Source organism: Rhinoderma darwinii, chromosome 12, assembly GCF_050947455.1.
Source record: "Rhinoderma darwinii isolate aRhiDar2 chromosome 12, aRhiDar2.hap1, whole genome shotgun sequence".
Lineage (NCBI taxonomy): Eukaryota > Metazoa > Chordata > Amphibia > Anura > Rhinodermatidae > Rhinoderma > Rhinoderma darwinii.
In genome coordinates, this window is record NC_134698.1 from 65,963,592 (window position 1) to 65,989,538 (window position 25,947).

At 40.3% G+C, this 25,947-nt stretch overlaps 1 protein-coding gene across 7 annotated transcripts in view; it reads right to left on the reverse strand.

The window, feature by feature from the left end:
* The window catches only part of C12H14orf39 (chromosome 12 C14orf39 homolog), a 57,027-nt gene that overhangs the window by 3,071 nt on the left and 28,009 nt on the right, over positions 1-25,947 (reverse strand). For 6 of the 7 annotated variants that reach the window (XM_075843689.1, XM_075843693.1, XM_075843687.1 and 3 more), the window contains 12 exons: positions 23,756-23,943; positions 23,613-23,655; positions 23,189-23,309; positions 21,937-22,019; positions 9,269-9,399; positions 9,060-9,148; positions 7,730-7,803; positions 7,349-7,401; positions 5,694-5,761; positions 4,789-4,988; positions 1,971-2,094; positions 331-385 (listed from right to left, as the gene is read on the reverse strand). In XM_075843689.1, coding sequence (XP_075699804.1) covers positions 331-385; positions 1,971-2,094; positions 4,789-4,988; positions 5,694-5,761; positions 7,349-7,401; positions 7,730-7,803; positions 9,060-9,148; positions 9,269-9,399; positions 21,937-22,019; positions 23,189-23,309; positions 23,613-23,655; positions 23,756-23,943 — 1,229 coding nt within the window. The remainder of the gene's footprint in view (positions 1-330; positions 386-1,970; positions 2,095-4,788; positions 4,989-5,693; positions 5,762-7,348; positions 7,402-7,729; positions 7,804-9,059; positions 9,149-9,268; positions 9,400-21,936; positions 22,020-23,188; positions 23,310-23,612; positions 23,656-23,755; positions 23,944-25,947) is intronic. The other variant, XM_075843692.1, reaches the window with a different exon arrangement.

Here is a 25,947-nt window from a genome sequence, read left to right on the forward strand (position 1 = left end):
TCGTTTACGTCTGAAAATAGGTCGTGTGAACATACCCTTACTAGACAGATCTTTTACTTTCAGCATATCTGCAAGATATTTTAGTGGAGAGTGGCAAATGAGTGAAAATGCATTAATAAAATAGTTCCCAGTCCTCCAAAAGGAAAAGAAGGGAGTGAAAATATGTGCTCACTGTGTGTACATTAGAAGGCAGTAGCCAGTGGCTCTGCCACATTTATGATGAACTTTTTTGGTGCATATATATGACAGCCATGATGTGGTATAAGGAAGTGAAGTGTGTCTCATATGATGTGATTTACACCCTTTATTTATGCATGTAATTATACTAACCAATGTCTTTTGCAGGTGATGTTGGATGGGTATCTGCAGAAGCAAAGCTTTCTTGCTAAAATGAAAAGACATTAAATAGAAAAATAGAATATTAAACTTATTCCTCCTCACCAAAGTTAATGAGCCTCATGTGTAAAAATTGTGGCGGTAGAGTGTCAGTGTTGCCCATATCAACCAATCACTAACGTTTTCTGATTACTATGGGACAACCTTTCTCCAGCCTTTGTTTTTTGGGAATGAATTTTTTTTATGGACTTCAGACTTGACCACTGCTACATTGCTACAAGTTTATTCCAAAAAATTAAAGGCATTGTCTCATCAGGATAACCCCTGTGCATATGCCTATTAGACCATATGGACATCATAGAGTTGGATCTCCCATCTATTAGCCAGAGGAGAGAGCCAAAGCAAAGGTGGTTCCTGCTCCTGACAACTCAGCACAAACATGTATTACTGAGATGGGCATCATTTAATACCACATTTCCCCTGCAACGCTTCTCTAGTGTTGCTAACAGCGTTCCTTCCAGCTGTCGGACTCACACTATCTGCTCATCATGACAAAAAGTTGTCTTGATGGGACATCCCCTTTAAAGAGGCTCTGTCACCAGATTTTGCAACCCCTATCTCCTATTGCAGCAGATCGGCGCTGCAATGTAGATAAGAGTAACGTTTTTATTTTTTTAAAACGAGCATTTTTGGCCAAGTTATGACCATTTTTGTATTTATGCAAATGAGGCTTGCTAAAGTCCAACTGGGCGTGTTTAAAGTAAAAGTCCAACTGGGCGTGTATTATGTGCGTACATCGGGGCGTGTTTACTACTTTTACTAGCTGGGCGTTCTGACGAGAAGTATCATCCACTTCTCTTCAGAACGCCCAGCTTCTGGCAGTGCAGACACAGCGTGTTCTCGAGAGATCACGCTGTGTCGTCACTCACTTCCTGCCCCAGGTCCTGCATCGTGTCGGACGAGCGAGGACACATTGGCACCAGAGGCTACTGTTGATTCTGCAGCAGCATCGGCGTTTGCAGGTAAGTCGATGTAGCTACTTACCTGCAAACGCTGATGCTGCTGCAGAATCAACTGTAGCCTCTGGTGCCGATGTGGCCGACACGATGCAGGACCTGGGGCAGGAAGTGAGTGACGTCACAGCGTGATCTCTCGAGAACACGCTGTGTGTCTGCACTGCCAGAAGCTGGGTGTTAACGAACAGAAGTGGATGATGCTGATTCGTCAGCATCATACACTCCCATTCCTAACGCCCAGCTAGTAAAAGAAGTAAAAACGCCCCGATGTACACACATAATACACGCCCAGTTGTACTTTTACTGTAAACACGCCCAGTTGTACTTTTGCAAGCCTCATTTGCATAAATACAAAAATGGTCATAACTTGGCCAAAAATGCTCGTTTTTTTAAAATAAATGTAATCTACATTGCAGCGCCTATCTGCTGCAATAGCAGATAGGGGTTGCAAAATCTGGTGACAGAGCCTCTTTAAGTATGCATTATCCTTGTTATGTTCTCTTGAGGTAAGTAGTGCATGCCTCCACCTCTGCAATTGATGAATAAAATATATTACATTAAATTGTCCTTATAAAGGAAACTCCATAACTTTCTCACCAAGACACAACTTTATTTTACCTGGTCTGAAAATCTTACTGTTGCAAAGGACTCAAAACTACAAAGACTAGGTGTTTTGGGCGTGGAAGTCTTAAAAAGATTTAAACAAGGAGATGCTTCGGTTTGTTCTATGGTTTTGGAAAATCTGCAAAGAAATTAATAACAATTTTAAAAGTAAAAAAATTATACGTTAATTAGTTCCAATAATTCAGGGGAAGTTAAAGATTTTGGAAAAAATATTATTTTACAATAAACTGAACTGTACTATCCATGTATATTTAAAATATTTATGTGTATCTTAAATGTTCAGTTGTCCACATTCTTTTGGCCTTGTAGTGTATGAGAGGACTGCGGATCATGAGCGAATTTATAGGACTAGTCATGAAGATAAAATCACAGTCGCGTTTTTAATGGCCGTTTTTGGAGACGCTTTTCTATAGTCTATGAAAAACGGCTCCAAATACGGCTGAAGAAGTGGCATGCACTTCTTTTTCGCCACCGTTTTCTTACGCGGCCGTAAAAAATGCCTCGTCGGAACAGAACGCCGTTTTTCCCATTGAAATCAATGGGCAGATGTTTGGAGGTGTTCTGCTTCCGATTTTTCAGCCGTTTTTCGTGACGTTTACAGCCCGAAAAACGGCTGAAAACACTACGTGTGCACATACCCTTAAGGTCCTTTTACACTGCCGATATGAGCTGTGAAAACGAGCACGGATTGACGAGACAGCTCGTTGATTGGTGCTCGTTTGCTAATTTCACAAGTCCAAGATCGGTTATGTATGGGGTCGAGTGATTATTACTACGAACGTTTTGACCTCATACATTTCCATTATGTCGGCAGCACATCTCCCTGTTTACAAAGGGAGATGTGCTCGGACTAGTGACCATTTTATTGGCCGCATAAACGAGCAGATCAGTCGATGAGCAAGCGTTTGCCTATTCATCGGCTGATCGATATCCTGATTACACACTGCAATGTTCAGGAACGAGTGTTCGTATAAACGCTTGTTTGCCCAAACATTGGCATGTGTAAAAGGGTCTTTAGTCTCCCCCTTTTACCCACCATTGGTGAATGCCTAGGGGGTCTGACATTGTTAGGTCATTGGTGGATTCCAACCAATTTGATCCACACCTTCAATGTAGTTTGTCTTCTCAGAATTAGTATAAAGCTCTAAAGGGGAAGCTTGGTTTAGATTACACCTTCTCCAACAAACCTTTTGGGGGCAGGTTAAGCTAACAAAGAAGGTCGTTTTAGGGACAGTTGGTGTTTATTGAAATCAAAGAATGCCAAATGATTTCAATGGGTGTCCTGCAATGTTTTGCTTTCCCTGCAGAGGCAGAAACAATAATCATTTAAATTGCAGTTCCCCTACCAATAGTGGTTGATCGTAGCGGCTGCCAGGATAAAGAACCCTTCTCATCACTTACTAGCAAGGGGACCAGCAAACTGAAAATGGAGGGATGACTTTAGAGTGCATGAAATGAAGGGGGGGGGGGGGTACTTTAAAGTGAATGTCCATGATTGAACCCCATTTTTGTTCTTTCATCAAAATAGTCCCAAGATTCTGTGCTGATTAATTTCCTAATATATTTTTATAGCGATCAGAACTCCCAGAACTCTTCCTGCAGTTGCCACTAGGTGGAGCTCACTGCGTACTGTTTATACATTGAACTCAATAATAAAACAGTATGCAGTGATCTCTTACACCCCTACAGCTTCCTGCAGGAAGGGGCGTAGGATGTCTATGTAGGGCATTTGGAGAATAAGGATCGGTATAAAAATATATTAAAAAATTATTCGGCACAGAAAGTTGAATCTAAATATGACATGGTGTTTAAAGGTGGACATTTACTTCAAGCTTAAAGAGGCTCTGTCACCAGATTTTGCAACCCCTATCTGCTACTGCAGCAGATAGGCGCTGCAATGTAGATTACAGTAACGTTTTTATTTTTAAAAAACGAGCATTTTTGGCCAAGTTATGACCATTTTTGTATTTATGCAAATGAGGCTTGCAAAAGTACAACTGGGCGTGTTGAAAAGTAAAAGTACAACTGGGCGTGTATTATGTGCGTACATCGGGGCGTTTTTACTACTTTTACTAGCTGGGCGTTCTGATGAGAAGTATCATCCACTTCTCTACAGAACACCCAGCTTCTGGCAGTGCAGACACAGCCGTGTTCTCGAGAGATAATGCTGTGACGTCACTTCCCCAGGTCCTGCATCGTGTCAGACGAGCGAGGACACATCGGCACCAGAGGCTACAGATGATTCTGCAGCAGCATCGGCGTTTGCAGGTAAATCGATGTAGCTACTTACCTGCAAACGCTGATGCTGCTGCAGAATCAACTGTAGCCTCTGGTGCCGATGTGGCCGACACGATGCAGGACCTGTGAGTGACGTCACAGATCTGCACTGCCAGAAGCTGGGCGTTCTGAAGAGAAGTGGATGATACTTCTCATCAGAACGCCCCGATGTACGCACATAATAAACGCCCAGTTGTACTTTTACTTTTCAACACGCCCAGTTGTACTTTTGCAAGCCTCATTTGCATAAATACCAAAATGGCCATAACTTGGCCAAAAATGCTCGTTTTTTAAAAATAAAAACGTTACTGTAATCTACATTGCAGCGCCTATCTGCTGCAATAGCAGATAGGGGTTGCAAAATCTGGTGACAGAGCCTCTTTAAAAGTGGATTATTTTAAATCTTTGTCAATGTGTCTGTGCATTAAAAATTCAGTTTGTTTTTCTACCAGGAATACATATTTTAAAAAGACCTTACAAATGTGAAAATGTAATATATTTGTTAATATCTTTAGAAACAAAACAATGTACATACAAGTCCATTGTAGATTTTGTAAAGTTCTGGCTTTTCTTTCCTTTGTTACGGTCACATTTCCTAATGGATGTATTTGTTGAAATAGATGGAGGATTGGGTATGGTGAATGGGGATGGAATCCTTGGCAAAGCAAATACTTCATTTGGTGATATTTCTCCATCAGCTTTGCATTCCATATCTTCGTAACTTACAGAGTTTCCCTGCACAATTGAAAATTATATCCATTAAAATCAGATGTAGCATGCCAACCAAACATGACCGTTCTTGGGGGCTTTCCTGACACCACACACAGTACATTGAGTTGCGTGTACAAGCAACTTTCATAAGATTTTCATGCAACTGTTGTGCGACAATTAGAAAGAAATAGGGAGGGGGGATTTAAGAAGCAAGTTACGTGCATGTTGATATGGAAGATTGTAGTGCAAGTTGTGCAATGGTTTAAATTGGAGCTGTTGTGTTTTGTATTTGGCCACGAATTTGGGCTAATATTGTGTAATCAAAATAAATATTACAAATTAAGGGCTCGTCCACACTCTCCCGAATTGGCGTGTTTTTTCTGGCCGGAATTTCGGCCGGAAAAAACGCAGCAGAATACAGTAGCAGCATAGTGGATGAGATTTAACAAATCTCATCCACATGCTGCGTAAATTGACCTGCGTAATTTTCGGACCGCTACATGTAAATTCCTGCTACGGAAAGTGTGCAGAATCTCCATCTCCTAACATTGGGAAAAACGCAGCAATTTACGTACCATTTTCACAGGAAATGGTGCATTTTTGCCACAGCGGAAAGCCTTTGACTTTCGTCGGAATTGCTTCAGAAATTTTGTGCAGCAATTCCGTTGTGTGTAGACAAGCCCTTAACCTATTGAGTTATAGCTGAATTATCACCCATAAATATTGTACCTGAGAAAAATAACCTGAATCTTTGGAGGTATCTGGGACTTCAGTGAACTGTTGTTTTTTTACTTCTGCTTAAGAATAAAACAAATCAAAATTTACATTATAATATTAATTTTGTGTAGTACAGTTCTTACAGGGGCACTAAACCTAGAAATGAACAAGGTGAAAGAACAGAGAAAACATTTATTTGTCCAAGTGTAATGCTTTTTGCTATATCCTGATTCAAACAGTTTGGCAAAATTCTTGCATAGAAATTAAAGAGTCCATTTACTTCTAGTCCCTCTACATCTTTGAGTGTGGACTGTTTGAAGAGGCAAGGCTTAGCTACTGTAGTGAGTCTTAGGGTATGTGCACACGATAACGACCATTGCATCTGAAATTACGGAGCTGTTTTCAGGAGAAAACAGCTCCGTAATTTCAGACGTAATTGCATGTACTCGTGTTTTGCGAGGCGTCAATTACGGCCGTAATTTGGAGCTGTTCTTCATTGGAATCAATAAAAAACGGCTCAAATTACGTCTCAAGAAGTCTCCTGCACTTCTTTTGACGAGCCGTCTTTTTTACGCGTCGTCGTTTGACAGCGACGCGTAAATGACAGGTCGTCGGCACAGTACGTCGGCAAACCCATTCAAATGAATGGGCAGATGTTTGCCGACGTATTTGAGCCGTATTTTCAGACGTAAATCGAGGCTTAAAACGCCTCGTTTACGTCTGAAAATAGATTGTGTGAACCCAGCCTAAGTTTGCCTAGTCCCTATTGCAGATAAAGCAGTGGAAGAGGTTTCCGCTGCAACAAGCTGCATCCCAGCCAGGGACAAGATGGGATTAAGCCCTCTTTCCCCAAACCTGTTTCACATGTACTAGAACTGGAAGAGGGAAGGGTGGGAGACAAAATGTAGGCTTATTGGGATATATACATAAGATTTGTTTTATTTTTTTCATTCTTTGCTGTCCCATCTTGCTAATTTAAAGACAGTAGGTTAACTATATGAGGGGACAAATGGAAGGGAGTAACACATGACTACTGGACCAGACTGAACACAGAGTTTGGTTTTAGTCCGTAACCATTACAAAGGTCTGCATAGGAGCTGTGTACACAAAACAGTAGGATATTTTTAATGACGGCCTATGGGAGAGATGTATTACCTCTGCGCCAGTCTTAATAAAAATCAAGCGGAAGTAAGATGCAACTAATTTATTAAGAGACACACGCCTCTTAATAAATTTGTCACATCTTCGACTGTCCATGCACCACTGAATGCGTTCTATGCCAGCCACGACCTGGTGTAGATTTCCCCTATAATTTCTGCCAGCTTCTGGTGTAAATTATAGTAAATGCGTCCTGACACGGTGGCCACACCCCTTTTTCTAAGCTTCACCGGCATTTATAAAGTTGCAAGAGCGGGGAAAACAGCCAAAAGGTGAAAATGTTTGCACATTTTGGGCCGTTTGCAACATTTTTACTTCAGAAAACTAACATAGCAACGTTAGTACATTACCCGCTATATGTAGAGTTGCTTAATTTTGGTGTTCAAACATGGTTTCCGTTTGTTTCAGTCCGGGTTCCGTTCATGGGTTCCCCTAATGGAGAGCTCCGACAGAACCATAGGTACATGTAAAATGGATTTGCGTAGAGGAATAATTGAATGTCTTATTACCTGATTCTTTGATATCCATCTTTGAATGTATTTGCTTCTGAATGAAACCCAACCTGTAAAATAATTCCATCGAAATACTTACAAACATATATATTATGCAAATGCAACACAGCCTGAGATTCTGCAAAATATCATGTAACCTATATATTTGATGTGCAGGGATTAATTCTCTCAATGGAATAAACAGACATATATATATATATATATATATATATATATATATATATATATATATATATATATATACTTATATATCACATTTTATCTTAGAGCTACAGCCTTGTCAGGTGTTCTGCTTGACCAAATATTTAAAGAGAAGGGCAATAATCATACCATAAACATGTTTTCATTTAGTATACCCACCATGTTTGCTAATATTACCTTAGCTGACCTTGAAGCTGCAAATTTGTTGTTGGTGGAATAAAGCCTTTGCTTCCATTATTAATGAGTGGCTCCTAATTAAAAAGGAACATACATAACTTTATACTTTTTAGCTTCAAATATTTCATGCATGACTAGACATATCCCACAAATATTTACGGCAATTAAAGCTTACGTTCACATTTGGTGAACGTCTGTATTCTGTATATGGACCAGCACACCCAGGCTGCCCTTAAAGTAGGCTGACAGGCTACATTGAAGCTGTAGGGAGTTTCCTCTCTCTTTTCTTGCTGTATTAGGGTATGTTCACACGGGCTATTTTCAGCCATTTTTCGGGCCGTAAACGCCCCGAAAAATGACTGAAAAATCGGAAGCAGAACGCCTACAAACATTTTTTTTATGCCTCATTTTCAAAAAACGGCCGCCTTAAAAAACGCCCGCGAAAAATAAATGCATGTCACTTCTTGAGCCGTTTTTGGAGCCATTTTTCATTGACTCAATAGAAAAACAGCTCCAAAAACGGACGTGAAAAACGCTAGTTAATTAAAAAACGGCTGAAAATCAGGAGCTGTTTTCCCTTGAAAACAGCTACGTATTTTCATACGTTTCTTGCTAAGCATTTGAACGTACCCTTATTGGATCTTCCCCACTTGTAAAGAGAATAGCTTTAATAATAGAACAATTGTTGCATATGCAATTTCCTAAGGTTCATAGATTCACCTTTGTCTATGAACTACTAGTATATAAATAAAAGTCTCTGCTACAATCACTTAAAAGAGGTTGACAACTTAGGCCATTGCCACCTCTCCATTTATTCTCTGAGTGCAGGCGGCCACTTCACCAGGCAGGATGGGGATCGGGGACCCCTGTTCTCGACATAGGTGCCGGTCCCAGAGCTGGGACACACATCTATCAGATATTTATGGCATAATGAAAATATTTGTGAAAAACAAAACATCAAAAACATAACTGATAATATAAGGATTAAATATGATCCTAAAAGTAAATTGATTTTAAACAAAAGCAACTAAAAGAAAAAGAAACATAAGGCAATATTTTGTCACTTGCAACTTGCTGTTTAATTGTAACATTAGTGCATCTTGCACATATCTTCAATGTTTCCCTTTGGGGAAAAATGTGACAAGGAACCTTGCAACCACCTAAAACTATCCATTAGATTTTTCTGCAGTGATCACAAGGTTGCTTGAAGCCTTTTTTTCCCAGAGAGAAGTTGTGATCAAGTCGTGGTATTGCAGTGATTTTACAGCAAAATGATGGCCAGAGAGCAAATAATTTCAAAACTATCATTTAAATGTGAAACACATTGGACCTGAATTCCCTTTTCCACACATGGGTCTTGTTTTGAAACGCATCTGTTGCTAATTTGGGGGTCACCAACTTTTCTTCTGTTGTCTGTATCTGCATGAAAAGATTGCAGTAATCATAAATGTAAATCGAAACTACCAATACAAGTGCAGCATGAAATAATATCACTTTTTTACTTATCAATATATAGAAGAATAAGAATATCAAATATACCTGTTTCACTGAAGTACAACTTAGTCTCTCTCGGTGGTCGCATGAACTTTTGTGGCAAGTCTGGGAGGTGTAACAAATGTGGTCGCTTTTCTTTCGATTGGGTTCGTCTTGTTCCTTCTTCATTGGGAATGCTTTTTTTTTTAATAAGAAATAACAATCTTTGTTAAAAGTAAATAAATAAACATGAAGCCATGCTCACATGCTGCAGACTTTTTCATTTCCTGCAGCGTATGCTTGAAAACTCTGCGTGTATTAACACGCTGATTTACATGAGGATTTTACTGCGGATTACAATACAATGGGTGACATCCACATCAAACTCAGGAAGAAATCTGCAACAGATAGGGCATGCTGTGTATTTGATTTTCAAGAAAATCTCAGATATGACTAACCTGAACTTGATAGACTATGCCTCTTTGTAAAAAAGCTTTGCAACCTAAATTTGACACCTGGACAGACCCCTTCAACGGGTAACTGTTGTCTCACAAAACTTCCAGTATGCCCAGGTGCTTATCGCTGGAACAAAGGGGCAGAAGAGCTTGAACGATGTGTACCTTTGGCTATAATCAGCTTTTTATCACCTCTTCTGGCAGAGTTAGGGCTAGATGTGTAGTGACTATATAATCTTTCTATGAGCCAGTACACTGCTCTGCTCAACAATCAAAACTTATGACATGTCATAAGATTTGTGAAACAACATTGATCCTTTAAGTAAGGGTGTATTCACACGGTGCAGGTGGCAAAGCCGCACCATGTGAATACACCGTAAGAGCATCTATTGGCCATGACACTTTATTGCCTGAAGTAATTATAGCTGGAAACAGGTGGTGCCTCTCAGCCAATCAGGCCTGGTGGTACATTAATTTCCATAAAGCGCTTTCTTTAAATTGGCACCCTGAACAAGGTTTCAGGGTGCTGTTCAAAAGCACCTGCCGGTGTATTTCCTGGTATGGTATATCTATGCAATATTTGTAAAGAGCATATGTCATTTATTGCAATCAATCAAATTATATGAGCAAAGAAAAGCTATAACATACACAGAGATATTAACGGTACCATCCTATCATAAATGACAACCAATATCTAAAAGAAACACAATATCTACAAAAGTCTAGCAAGTTATACCTGACCTTTTAACATTTGATGTGCAAGCACAGAACATTCTGCCCGGTATAATATGGGATTTCAGTTCTTTTTTTTTTTTTTATCACATTTGTTTTTATTGAGTTTTTCAAATCGAACATACAAGTAAGCAGGAACTAAGCTTACTTACACAACTTAACATAGTAAAAATAGAAATAAATTTACATAACTTAACATAACAAAGGTATCAGTACAATATCATAGCTTTGTGTACAATAAATCATTATGAACAATAAAACAATATGTAAGGGAATACATCAGGGAGTCTCAATGGTATTTTTGCACAATAATATATGGTTTGTATGTGTGAATATCCATAAATCTAGTGTATCGCATTACAATACTGGCTGGAGGTCCAAACATCCCACATGTTGTCAAATGAGCTTTTTTTATTTAAGGAAGAGGCGATCATAGATTCAAACCAGCAGTTGTTGTTTATTCCCTGAATAATTTCTGACAAGGATGGGATTTTATTGGTTTTCCAGTATTTTGCTATTTTGAATCTAGTCACTATAATAGTGTGTAGGATAACTGCTCTGTGAGTGCGATCATACTTGTCGGCACCAATTGCCAACAAGCATAATGGGGCATCTAGGATAATTGGATAACCACATATATTTGACAGAAAACGACCCATTTTTCTCCACACTTCCAGGATATGTGGACACTTCCACCAGATGTGCAACATAGTGCCTGTATTGCTACATCTCCAACACTCTTTTGATTCTTCGTAAAATTTATGAAGTTTCTCCGGGGTGAGGTACCATCTATACAAGAGTTTTCTGGCTGTTTCAATATGGTTAGTACATCTGGAGATCGATGAGACAGCATAGAAGGCCGAGTTCCATTGATCTTCAGATATAGTGACCTCAAGATCATGTTCCCACTTTTGTTTGTATATATGCAAGTCATTTGGGAAGGAGTTTAGTAAAAATTTATAACATTGGGAGATATTACCTCTGGAGGATGAGTTATTTGCTAACCATTTGCTTAATTTGGATTCTGATGTTGGGAGAGGTTTGGGTATGGATGTCAGTGCATGCCTAATTTGTAGATATTTATAAAAGTCATGTTTCTGAATATTGTACATTTGGGCCAGAGTTTGGAAGGGTATCAGGATGTCATTTTCCCATAAATCGGACATGTGGAGTAATCCATTAGCCATCCAAGTAGAGATGTCAAGATCTGGAATGAGAGCCATCAGTAGAGCAATACTAGATTTCTCATAATCCGTAGAATACAGGCTATGTTTAATAACTAGGTGGTGCCATAACTCCGTGATTGCCCTTATTGTAGGATGTGTGGACCTCATATGGTTCCCAAATAAAGAGGAAGCAGATAGGGATATTGCTAATGAGTGCCTTCCCAATACAGATGATTCAATGGAAACCCAATGTTTAGAAGCATCCTGTGACCATAACGATTTTAATTGGTCGAGTATAGCGGCTCTATAGTATTGTAATAGAGTGGGGCATCCCAATCCCCCCTCACGCATGGGTCTGTAAAGAATATCTGCTTTAACTCTTGATTTGGTTTTCCCCCATACGAATCTCATTAAGATGGATTGCAGTTTATTTATGAAAGCGTTTGTCACTAATATGGGAACATTCCTAAAAGTGTAGAGAATCTTAGGAAGAGTTAACATTTTGATGGCAGCTATTCTACCTAACCAAGAAACACCGTGGTGTTTATAGTTATGTAGGTCCTCAATGATTTTCTTGTGGAGAGGAATATAATTTTGGTCAAACAATTTTGAGACTGGAAATGTTAGATTAACCCCTAGATAAGGCAGGGCGTCTTCCACCCATTTGAAGGGGAATGATGCTTTAAGTTGTGCTACCATTTTCTGGGAAAGCCCCATATTCAGAATTTGTGACTTAGAAGTGTTTATTTTGTAGTAAGACGCATTACTAAATTCTGATAAAACTTTACTTATTTCTGGAAGGGATGTGGTTGGGGAAGAGCATATTATTATTACATCATCCGCGAACAGACCTATACGGTGTTCCTTTTTCCCTATTGTGATTCCAGAAATTGAACTAGAAGACCTTATTTTCTCAGCCAGAGGTTCCATTAAAAGCGCAAAAATTAAAGGGGACATGGGGCATCCCTGTCTAGTTCCATTTGTAATGTCAAAGCGTGAGGATAAAAATCCGGCTGAGTATACGGAGGCGGAAGGACCGGAGTATAGAGCTAAAATGGCTTTCCCAAACGGGCCCACTATTCCTATTTTATCCAGAACCGACTCTAGATAACCCCAATGGATCCTATCAAAGGCCTTCTCTGCATCTAATGATAGGAGCAGAGAAGGGGTGTTATGCGTTTCTGCATAGTGAAGGATATTGATTAGTCTTCTAGTTCCATCTACCGTTTGTCTATTTTTAATAAATCCTACTTGATCAATATTGATTAGAGAAGGAAGGATATCGACCAGCCTGTTGGCCAACACTTTTGAATATATTTTCAAATCGCAATTTAGCAAAGAAATTGGTCTAAAATTTTCGGGTCTATCAGGAGATTTGCCTGGTTTCGGGAGGGTAATTATTAGTGCTTGTAGCATTTCTTTAGGAAAACGACCTGAAATAGTGGCCTGATTGAACATTGATACTAGGTGAGGGGCTATAATCTGACAGAACTGTTTATAATATTCGTTTGTTAGACCGTCTGGTCCGGGAGATTTATTAATCTTGAGTTGTTTAATGACATTTTGTACCTCTGATAATGTGAATTGTGCATTAAGGAGTGTCATTTGATCACTCGGGATCGACGGTAAATTGACCGAATCTAGAAAGCCATCTATAAGTTGCTGCGTAGGTTGTTTGGTGAGAGGATCCTTGTTTAAATTGTATAAATGACCATAATATTCAGCAAAGGCTTCAGCTATCCCCTGTGGGTTTAAGATTTTATCCCCAGATGGTTTAAAAATATAGGGTATTTTAGCCTTCAAAGTTTTGTTTTTAAATTTATTAGCTAACATCTTCCCAGCCTTATTACCCTGCCAGTAATAGATCATTCTGCTCCTTCTCAGGGCGTATTCACACTTGTGGTATAACAATTGGTGAAGTTGTGTTCTTAATTGTTTTAATTCGATTGTTAGACCTCTCGTGGTTCTCTTTTTATTAAGATCTTCTAATTTCTTAATTTTAAGCAACAATTCTTCTGTTTTAGCTAATCTTATTTTCTTTGCTGTTGCCGCAATTTTGATAAGGTGACCTCTGATTACTGCTTTGTGTGCACACCAGTTGTTAAAGGTGGACGTGTCATCCGGTTTATTAGTTTCGAAAAAGTCAGTCAACGCTTTGTGTATCTGTGCATTGTATTCCTCTTTGTTTAGTAAGGAGTTGTTTATGCGCCAGGGGGAGGTGGGAACTCGATTATATTGCTCATTAATAGAGATAGAGACCGGGGCGTGGTCCGACCAAGTGATTGTCCCAATGCTAGGGTTGATCACACGCTGGAGTAACCATTGGTCAGCAATAATAAAGTCAATTCTAGAATAGCATTTGTGGGGGTGAGAGAAAAAAGTATAATCTCTTTCTGAGGCATTACAAGTTCTCCATGTGTCATAGAGATTTCCCCTGAATAAAATATTATATATATCTGTGTTTTTTTCTTTTGGTTTGCTCCTACTCTTATCTAATTGAGGAGTCAGTACTCTATTGAAGTCCCCACATAGTATTAGGGAACCAAATTTATTATTCTCAATTCGTTTAAGTAGACGTTTGAGAAATCTGCCTTGATGCTTATTAGGAGCGTATAGTGAGACCAAGGTGTATTTCTCATTGTTAATAAGGCACTGTATGATTACAAACCTATCACATTTATCATAAGTTACTTGTATAAGTTGAAAGGCCAAAGAATTTTTGATAGCAATCAACGTCCCCTTTTTCTTGCCTAAGTTTGGGGTACAAAAAATATGGGGGAACTGTGCATTTTTAAGCCTGTGGATGTCTTTCTCCAAGAGGTGTGTCTCTTGTGCACATAACACATCACATTTCAGCATTTTACACTCTTTCCACATGAGAGAGCGTTTGAATGGACTATTAAGGCCCTTCACATTCAAAGATGATATTTTAAAGACCATTATACCCTAAGAAAGATCGATACTGTGTACTCTTGTAGCATACCTGATCTCTAAATATCTCCCCTACGTGAGTAATATTATGTGAGTGAGGACCGCTCATCTCCGTTATTCCCCGACAAGAAAGACTATATGTACATAACGTATTTTTCTTATCAATCAGTAGTGATACCTTGTAACATAAAAACCTGAGAACACATATGAAAATATGTTCAAATATATCTAGCCAACTCCTTGTAAAGGAAGTTGGCCTCATGGGGGGGGGGAAGAGACACAACACGTGTAACATAAGTGCCTTCCTAGCCCACATGGTTATTTAAAGGCACAGTACAACCTGCAGCAATAAGATTATCAAAAAGAAAAAAAAAAGGATATCAGACAACACCGTGAGTTCCTTATTCTGGATTCAACAGGGAGTCCAAAATTCTTGCTGGGTCATTCTCCTCTATATTCAATCAGATTGAATTCAGGGATTCTTAGGAGATCCAACCTGTGTCCATTCCTGGGATAATACCGGTGGTTTCTTTTTCGCCATCATTTGATGATCTCGAGGCTGAAAGTCGGGAAACCATTTTGCTAGAAGAGACGCTGCTTCTTTGGGTGTGTGAAGGACATGGGTGGCTCCATTTTTCGTGATGAATAGCTTGACCGGGTAACCCCATTTATAGGGAATTTCTTGGTCACGTAGATGCTTTGTGAAAGGCGCAAATTCTCTTCTGCGATTCATCGTGGTTGGTGATAAATCTGCGTACAACAAGATGCCCACAAACCGCTCAGGGATGTCGTTATTTTTAAACGCCGACTTCAAGATGGCCTCTTTTGTTTGATAAAAATGGATTCTTGCCAGAACATCTCTTGGCGTTGTTTGCGGTAGATGTTTGGGTTTTGGCAATCTGTGTACTCTATCAATCATCAAATCTCTTTGATCCGCCTCTGGGATTAAAGCAGAAAAATAATCAATCAGGAACTCTCTGAGCTGCGCTGGCATGATGGATTCCGGTATACCGCGGAAACGAATGTTGTTCCTTCTGGAGCGGTCTTCCAAGTCAGCCAATTTTAATTTTACTGCTAGCATGTCTTCATCTGTCTCATTTTGAGCGTCCACTAAAGTATTAAAAGCAGAGGAAAATTCATCCATTTTTGTTTCAAGATGAGCTGTGCGATCACCAATATCTCTAATGTCCTTAGACAGTGTGGTAAAGGCAGTTTGGAAATCGTTTTGCATGGATGTCCTTAATTCTGACAATAGACTCCTCATATTAGATAAGGTGATGGCTGATTCCTCAGACGGGCTGCTTTCCCTAGATTTCCCCAGATTGGGCAGACTAGGAGGGAGAGAGACTGACCTGAAATCCAGTGCATACAGCTTGTCTGGTGTGCTTGAAGTTCCTTCCACACTTGGACTGCCTGCTGTGCAATGTGCTGCCTGGGAGAGGATAGGAGCTCCTAGGACCGGAGCGTTTTCCTGCAGAGTGTGGCCGGCGCCATTTTGTGAGTTTCCCGCCGGGGGATAGAAGGACGTGAGTTTAACCGGGGCAGCCGGTTTAGATCTTCCTCTCACCATCCCTGCTGCTTTGTGGCTACTTCAGGAATCTCCAGGTATATTTTTGTGTCGGTATCCGACCTTTAAGGGTGGTTATGAGCCGCTTTATCTGAGGCTAGGAGAGGAGCTCAGACTTATGTGACCGCTCTCCTCGGCATCCGGACACGCCCCCTTCAGTTCTTGATATAAAGTGAATTTATACATTGCTCGAACAAGATGAACCTGTAGCAATTCTTTTTAGTACAAAATAGCCGAAGTCATATTGCTACAGTAAGTATTCTCCAAATATAGAAAGCACAAAAAGCACTCGACAAGATCTAATAAGAATCCTGCTGAAGTGATCCAATACAAAGCAGCCCATTATTTTCTTCTGTGTCAGATGAATGACATTTCAGCAATCCACCTAACTATATATTACACTGTGAGTAACGATACATTAATAGTATGCTGACTGTAAAGTAAATTTACTGTATTTATTATCTTTAAAGATAATAGACTCTAGCTAGATTTTGTTTGTTCAAGATGAATAAAACAACATACCTTATGGGACAGGTGATCATACACATTAAAAGCAATAAAAAAAGCACACTAAGGCCCCATGGACACGACCGTGCTCGTAATCACGGTCCACAATTATGGGCACGACCGGCCGCAGACAATCGTCCGCATTTGCGGACTGTGCTACCATTATAAAGTATGGGAGCATGGTCCGTAAAATAAAAAAACAGGACATGTCCTATCTTTTATGGAAGGTTTCTGCGACACGGACACCTTCCTATAAATATACGGGAAGGTGTCCATAAGCCATAGAAATGAATGGGTCCGTAATTACGGACAAAATCTATGGTCGTGTGCATGGCGCCTAAATAAGCACTTTGTAAATTTGTGCCTGACAAAAATGTACCTCCCTGAATAATCAATGATACTGATGACTTCTGTGGCGTGACATACATTTTTGTGTGCGTTTTATCCTGTACTATAAATATTTATTGCATATTGAATGAATCCGATTCCCCACCAATCTGGAGAATGGCTGTGTCCCATAGGGAGAGGTGGCTACGTATGCATGGTTACTCCCAATTATAATAAATAGGAGATGGGGAAACAGCTGAGTGACCATAGATAATGAAGAGTGACCAAGAATGCTCACCCACCTCTCTGCTGGGAAGGGTGACTGAGCACCCCTGTTCTTGGGAATGATGGGGGTCCCAGTGATGAGACTGTCACCAATTAGACATTCATGGCATATCCAATCAATATGAAATAAAGGACTATAGTGGAAAAACCCTTTTAAGACGATACTTGAATGACATCCCAAAAACAAGTACTGTACATTATAACTGCAGTCTTTATATAAAAAAAACAAACATTGGATGCGGTTCACTAGTGCCGACACTCTGACTTGGATACATGAACAAATCCCTGCATCAGTCCGTCCACATCCCACTATTGGCACGACTTTACATGTTACAACATTACTCTAAGGGTATGTTCACACGCACTAATTACGAACGTAATTCGGGCGTTTTTACCCCGAATTACGTCCGAAAATAGCGCCTCAATAGCGTTGACAAACATCTGCCCATTGAAAGCAATGGGCAGACGTTTGTCTGTTTACACGAGGCGTTTATTTACGCGCCGCTGTCAAATGACGCCGCGTAAATAGACGCCCGCGTCAAAGAAGTGACCTGTCACTTCTTTGGCCGTAATTGGAGCCGTTATTCATTGACTCCAATGAATAGCAGCGCCAATTACGTCCGTAATGGACGCGGCGTTCAAGCGCCTGCACATGCCGTTACGGCTGAAATTACGGGGATGTTTTCAGGCGGAAACATCCCCGGAATTTCAGCCGTTACGGATGCTGTCGTGTGAACATACCCTAAGGGGTAAATATACGCCTCGTGTGAACAGACAAACGTCTGCCCATTGCTTTCAATGGGCAGATGTTTGTCAACGCTATTGAGGCGCTATTTTCTGACGTAATTCGGGGCAAAAACGCCCGAATTACGTCCGTAATTAGTGTGTGTGCACATACCCTTATCTCAACCAGCCATTTCACCCTGTCCCTTCCCATTGTACCAAATTTGAGACAACTCTTTCTTTCCCTCAGGGTTAGAGGCGAGACGAAAGGGAAAGCTTTTAGAACTCTGGCTTATCATTTTCTATGTGATAATACATTAACTATAAATAAAGACTTTTTAAAAAAACAACAAAACTCAGTTGCTGAAAGATGCAAATGATCTTTGCACTCTAGGCCACTAGCGCAACATAACTATATCATTTTCTTTCTAACTACACGAGATATTTGGTTTAAAAGGGTTTTTCTCATGTAAAACATGCAAAATGTGTCAAACTCTGAATATGAACAACTTTTGGCTCAAATACAGATAAAGAGAAAGGATATCAGATTAACTAATTAATTGCAATGTCACTTATATAGTGTACCTACGGCAATGTAGATGTGGGCTTTAATTTGTCGGCCGTAGGGGTGCAAACTGAATACCGGTATTAACAAACTTATTAAAAGGAAATATGTTACATAGCGTGTCCACACATATTTGTATTAAACGCAACAAAAATTCCTGCGGGCTAAAGGTCAGTGAAATCTGTAGAATGGGGAACCATTTGAGAGGTGGCGATATAATGGAAATCCCAGACAGATGACCTTTGCTTTGACTAAGCCGTAATGGCGAAACCAGTCGGTCCTCTGTGATTTTGAGTAACTATTCTGTAAATATAATGAAACAGCCGGGATAACAACTTTTAAATCTGAATTCAAGCAATCTTGGTTTCTTTCCGTTGTTCCTTTGAGGTAGCGTTTTGAGAGACTGAGAGTTGATTCACCTGAGGGAGTTGCGACTTCTGAGGAGGTTTGACCACTAAAATCATTCGTAGCTACAAACAAGAGGAGAACCAGTGTCTATAAGGAGGACGCCGTATTGGAATAGTGGTAGAGCGTGGAAAAAAGCTGAGGGAGTCCTCAAGAGACCATTAGCCGTGAGTGGTGATCTCTATAAAAATAGATACTCTAACATGTATGAGACCTTGCAGATATTTTATTTTGTCATTGAATATATGGCCCGACTTGTGGACCGATTAAGTGCTGGCCAAGGAACAGAGGAACCTTATTGGGTGAATTATGTTACTATTTGTATTGACTTTTAGTCTAACAGTTAATATGTGCTCCGAGACCAACGTTATATAAAATACTACAGACTACCTCTGCATACTAATTTTGAGCTCATGTGTTCATCCATGGGATATCTTCAACATACCCTATTTTTCTCTACGCCATCTTGAACTCCCCTCCTGGCATCCCTCACCCCACCTTGTTGATTAATTGTAAGCAACACTTGGACATGACTTTTACTCCTGACCAACGAGACTGCCCATATACAATGACCCATAAATCCTTCATTTCTAGCAGAGACAGGATTTAAGATCCTCTCAAGATGATACAGGGTCCCCTTTTAAACTCCACAGTCTCATCCGGTTGGTCTCTCCTATGTGCTGGAGGTGTGGGGTGGATACAAACACACTCTTCCTTATATTGGGACTGCCCAAAAACGACCAGTTTTTGGAGAAGGGTATGGCATATAACATCCATGTTTACAGCTTTCCAGTTTCCTTACACCCCTGCCTTATTGTTACTCTATCTGTGCGACATCCCATAACGTCCTATTGGAAATCAGAGCATGCATACCAGATATGTGGAAACAATCGGACCCATCCAAAATTGTGGTTACTGAAGGTCCAAGAGTTGACGACCTTACAGCTTCCTTATAGAGGCTCTGTCACCACATTATAAGTGTCCTGTCTCCTACATAAGGAGATGGGCGCTATAATGTAGGTGACAGTAATGCTTTTTATTTAATAAAACGATCTATTTTCACCACTTTATTAGCGATTTTGGATTTATGCTAATGAGTTGCTTAATGCCCAAGTGGGTGTATTTTTACTTTAGACCAAGTGGGCGTTGTACAGAGGAGTGTATGACGCTGACCAATCAGCGTCATGCACTCCTCTCCATTCATTTACTCAGCGCATAGGGATCCTTTTAGATCGTTATGTGCTGTCTTATACTAACACATTAACAATACTGAAGTGTTTAGACAGTGAATAGACATTCCACGGGATGTCTATTCACAATCTCTGCACTTCGTTACTCTGTCTGTGGTAGTTACAGCAGAGGAAGCGTAATCTCGCGAGATTACGCGATAAATGACAGGTTACAGCGAGATTACGCTTTGCTCTTCTGTAACTACCATAAAAATAAACAAACTGTGGTAGGGATCCTCCAGCTCACCTGGATGCAGATTTTCACTGCGCTCTGCGCCTGGATCTCCGTGACGGCTCACGGTATTGTAGACAGGAGAAAAGTGGACAAAAGTCGATGGTCCAGCGCAGTCAAGTTTAAAACAGAACGTAGTTCCAATGCATTAAAGCCATGAGGAAGGACGTGGTATACGTCTGAAACGCGTAGGCACCTTACCTACATTTTCACCCTTGCATTCGGGAATGATCTTGTTTTAACTATCCAATTAAAATTGGAACTACGTTCTGTTTTAAACTTGACTGCGCTGGATCATCGACTTTTGTCCACTTTTTTCCTACCATAAAAACAGTAACGAAGTGCACAGATTGTGAATAGACATCTCGTGGAATGTCTAATCACTGTCTAAACACTTCAGTATCGTTAATGTGTTAGTATAAGACAGCGCATAGCGATCTAAAAGGATCCCTATGCGCTGCCTAAATGAATGGAGAGGAGTGCATGACGCTGATTGGTCAGCGTCATACACTCCTCTGTACAACGCCCACTTGGTCTAAAGTAAAAATACGCCCACTTGGGCATTAAGCAACTCATTAGCATAAATCTAAAATCGCTAATAAAGTGGTGAAAATAGATCGTTTTATTAAATAAAAAGCACTGCTGTCATCTACATTATAGCACCGATCTCCTTATGTAGGAGATAGGGCACTTATAATCTGGTGACAGGGCCTCTTTAAGATGTACTCATGGCAATTTTCTCAAAACTTGACATTATTAGATTGTCTTTCAAGAAACAACTAAATACAAATCTCTGTTATTATAAGCTTCCCAGTCTCCTAACCCGGGTGCCCTACTCCTCTCCTGACTGGTCTGTTCATATGCTATCGATTGTTCCTTGTTTTTCTTTGTAAAATGTTAAAGAATAAAAAAAAATATTAGATGTATGGCTACTTTCAAGTTGATCTGAAATAAAAGGAATCTGTCAGAAGTTTTGACCCTTCAAAACTGCTGACTGCGCTATATAGGGGATGGGGAGAGAAGTGTAACCATACCTGTGGTGACGGTCACTGTGGTTGCCTCACTGAGAAACCTGAGTTTTAATGTCCTTGGCAACGTGATCGCAAGTGCCCCCTCTGCTCCAAGTGACGGCTTTAGTGGTCTTCTGATTGGACGCTAGAGTCACCACTAAGGGCAAAGCCCCACGTGGCGGAATTGCTCTGGAATTCCGCTGCGGACACCACCACGTGGGGCTTTGCCCTTAAAGCAGAGGTGAGGGGCTGGGTCGCATTCAGTGAAGAGAACCGGGAGCACTACATATGTAGAGGCCGCCTTCATGGCACTTGTGATCGATACACTGGGGGCATTAAATTTTTTATTTATTGGTCATGCAACCTGCATGACCATCACAACGCTGCTCTCCCTGTCTTTTATAAAGCACTATCAGCAGTTTTGATGGGTCAAAACTGCTTACAGATTCCCTGTAAGTGATGATAACCGATTCATCTTTGTTACTGTTTCTATTAGTGTGAACTTATTAGAGTATGTTCATACGTAGTTCATATGTGCGAACATACCCTTAGATATAACCCACAATTTTTATTTGCTAATTATGTAATTTTAAGCCTCACATTTCTTGAAATTCAGTTGTGTGATTTTTGTTGCTTCCTTTTTTTCTTATTTCATTTTCCTTTTCAGTTACATCTTTGGTATGCTGAAAAATAAAAAGAAGTCATCTGTAATATCATGTAATATGATTGTTATGGACAAAATTTTGTACATTTATATTTTTAGAATTTCACCGGCAGTCATAAATTGCTTGCACTCGTACATATACTTCCACCTCTAACCCTTTAGGGTAAGTTCACACGTCGCATAAATACTGCAGTTTTTCCGCAATAGATTTTGTAGTGAAAAATCCGCAGCATAATACAGTAGCAGAAGAGTGGATGAGATTTGAACAAATCTCATCTACACACTGCGTAAATGGTGAGCGGAAAAACTGCTCAGAAATTGACCTGCGGTGTGTTTTTTTAAATTCACAGCTTGTTAATTATATTTGCGTAATTGCTGCTTTTTTGTTGCGGGTTTTCCTCATTGAATTCAATGAGGAGGTAAAACCCGCAACAAATAGCAAATGTTGCGATTTTTGCGGCGGAAAAGCTGCAGTTCCACTACAAAAATCAAACTCAGAATAAAAACCAACAGAATTTTGTGCTTCGTCGTCCAGGTCGGCCTCCTGGGATGACGATTCATCCCATTTGACCACTGCAGCCAATAACAGGCTGCAGCGGTCACATGGGATAAAACGTCATTCCAGGAGGCCGGTCTGCAGGACAGCAGAGGGACACATCGCCAAGGCCACGTAAGCATGAAACTTTATTTTATTTTTTTAGTGCAGTTTTCCACAGCGGACATTCCCTGCGGCGCCCAGGGCGGATGCGCTGTGTGTTTTTATGCAGCGTATCCGCTGTGTGTGAACATAGCCTTAGTGTGTCCCTACACTGTCTGACACTGTCAGCACTGACTGGACAAGGTCAGACTGGGTAGGGACACACTACTTTGACGAGGCAAATGGTAACCACTATTTGTCAATTTATTCATGCATTTCCAGGAGGAGTAACAGATGGATGGCACAAAGCAGAGTTCTAAGAAAAGGTGCTCCAGAATTATTATTTCATGAGGAAATGCAAGTGTGTTAGTTGATTTATTTTTTTTAGTCCATATGTTCAATTATGTATAAATTGTGTATAAATTAAGGATGCAGATTATATGGAAGTTACTGTGTTTTTGCCTGTTTTCATTACCTGTTCTGCGATTTATCATATGTAGTTTTCGTTGTTTTTTTTTTTTAAGAACAAATACCTGAAAATATATGGTTACCTCATCAATATACTTTATCTTTTGTTCAAGTTCATCGATTTTCTGCATCATTTCAGATTTTGTTCGTGAAACTTGAGAAATATGATGAACTGTTTCGTTTGTGTTTTTTCTTACAGTTGCACTTACAAGGTAAGTTAAAGTATAACTGATAGAATTGTGGTATTTTAATTTTTGGCAAGAAATTTACCCAATTGAACGGTTGTACCTGGATAGACAATAAAGGGAACGCGGCGGCCTCTTTCTTCTGCTGATCAGTGCAGGTCACAGGAGTCCTACTTCTGCTGATCGTACATTGGTGGCCTATACTAAGGATAGCCCATGAACTGAAAATCCAGGATAACCCTTAAATACCGTCTCACACTTAATTTCCCATACTTCAAGTTATAGAGCATTTGAAGCATGAAAAATTCAGCAAAAAGGATACAGCCTCAAACTCCAGTCAATATAGGATCCAAATGATGCAGGCTCTAGCAAAGAAAAAAAGAAGGAAATGTAATTATACTTCATAATAATTTATTATCGTTTTTTAAATTCTGTGAAAAGATAAAAATAGATTCAGGAATGTACCCAAAATATCCTGAATGATCTTGTCCTTCCTCTTCTGCTGCTCATCATATTTAAAGATCACTTTCAGAATACTGTCAAGCTCTTCCTTTATTGCATGGTATTTCTTAGCGAATGTGAATTCCATATATTTCTCTTCATGTTGCTTTAATACATCTTTACATTTGTTCATGGAATCTTGATAGGATTTTCTTTAAAATAAAAGTAGAACTGTGCTGTAGTATGGTGTAGGTGTAGTTTTATTTATTCACAAGTAGACTATTATATTGTTTACAATATACCCTAGACAAGAATAAAAAAAACAAATAAAATAAAAAAAACTGCTTGTCAAAAGTGTACTTTAGGCTCTGTTCACATCTGCGTCGGGGTCTCCATCGCAGATTTACAGTAGATCTGACTACATGCAGCGCTATTTTTCTCGTCAAAATGACAGACACCACCCCTGAACCCAATGGACTAAATTGTAACTCAATTGGGTCCCGTCAGGCATTGGTGGTATTCATCACAGATTCTGTCAGATTTGACGGGAAATACAGCGCAACCTTGAGGTAGGCTTAAAAACAGGGCCCAGCAGATAGTATCACACCATGTGTGACACTGCCTGCTGGGCTGTTTATCTAAGCCTAGCATGTGTGATACTGTCTGCTCGGCCCTGTATCTAAGCCTACCACGTGTGATACTGTCTGCTGGGTCTTGTATCTAAGCCTACCATGAGTGATACGGTCTGCTGTGCTCTGTAACTAAGCCTACAATGTGTGATACTGCCTGCTATGCTCTGTATCTAAGCCTAACTTGTGTGATACTGTCTGCTGGGTCCTGTATCTAAGCCTACCACGTGTGATACTGTATGCTGGGCCTTATATCTAAGCCTACCATTTGTGATACTGTATGCTGGGCCCTGTATCTAAGCCTACCACGTGTGATACTGTATGCTGGGCCTTATCTCTAATACTAAAATGTGTGATACTGTCTGCTGGGCCCAGTATCTAAGCCTACCACGTGTGATACGGTCTGCTGGGTCTTGTATCTAAGCCTACCATGTGTGATACTGTCTGCTGTGCTCTGTAACTAAGCCTACCATGTGTGATACTGCCTGCTGTGCTCTGTATCTAAGCCTAACTCGTGTGATACTGTCTGCTGGGCCCTGTATCTAAGCCTACCACATGTGATACTGTCTGCTGGGTCCTGTATCTAAGCCTACCAGGTGTGATACTGTATGCTGGGCCTTATATCTAAGCCTACCATGTGTGATACTGTATGCTGGGCCCTGTATCTAAGCCTACCTTGTGTGATACTGTCTGCTGGGCCCTGTATCTAAGCCTACCACGTGTGATAATATCTGCTGGGTCCTGTATTTAAGCCTACCATGTGTGATACTGTATCTAAGCCTACCACGTGTGATAATATCTGCTGGGACCTGTATCTAAGCCTACCATGTGTGATTCTGTATGCTGGGCCTTATTTCTAAGCCTACCAAGTGTGATACTGTCTGCTGGGCCCTGTATCTCAGCCTACAATGTGTGATACTGTCTGCTGGGCCCTGTATCTACGCTTACCATGTGTGATGCCGTCTGCTGGGCCTGCATCACTTAGGAGACCCCGCAATGCAGCTGAAAGCTGCGGGCCGTCCGCCATGAAGAGAAGTTGAGGGGGCCCCGAGAAGAATTTTTCACTCAGGCCCATGAGCCTTTAGCTATGCCCCTGCTTGTTTGGCTACATTTAAGTCTTTGTGCACATGGCAGAGGAACACGTAATCCCTGTGGCTCATATTACAGAGCAGTAGGTACTCCGCGTGCCATTGTATGGTGATCCGTACAGCGCCATATTACAATGTAATACATCTAGGGGAGGATAGCTCTGTAATATGGTAGCATGCCACAATTTTGTTAATATCAGACTGATTCAAAATCCAACAGAAAAACCTATGTAGGCATCTATAGGAAATCAGAGCCATATATGGGGGTACAGTAGGCCCCCATTGTAGTCTATGGATGCCATATTACAACTCTGTACAACTCAGGCATAGTACACCAAATGTAACACTATAAGTAGTAAAAAAAATATTTCTTTTTCCTAGTTCATACAATACTACAACACTCTGAAACAACAGTGGATGTACTGTATCACCTTACATTAAAATTGCAGTGTGTTTCCAAAGTTTTGAAAAGTTTAAAAAAAAAGTATTTTAAAACTTT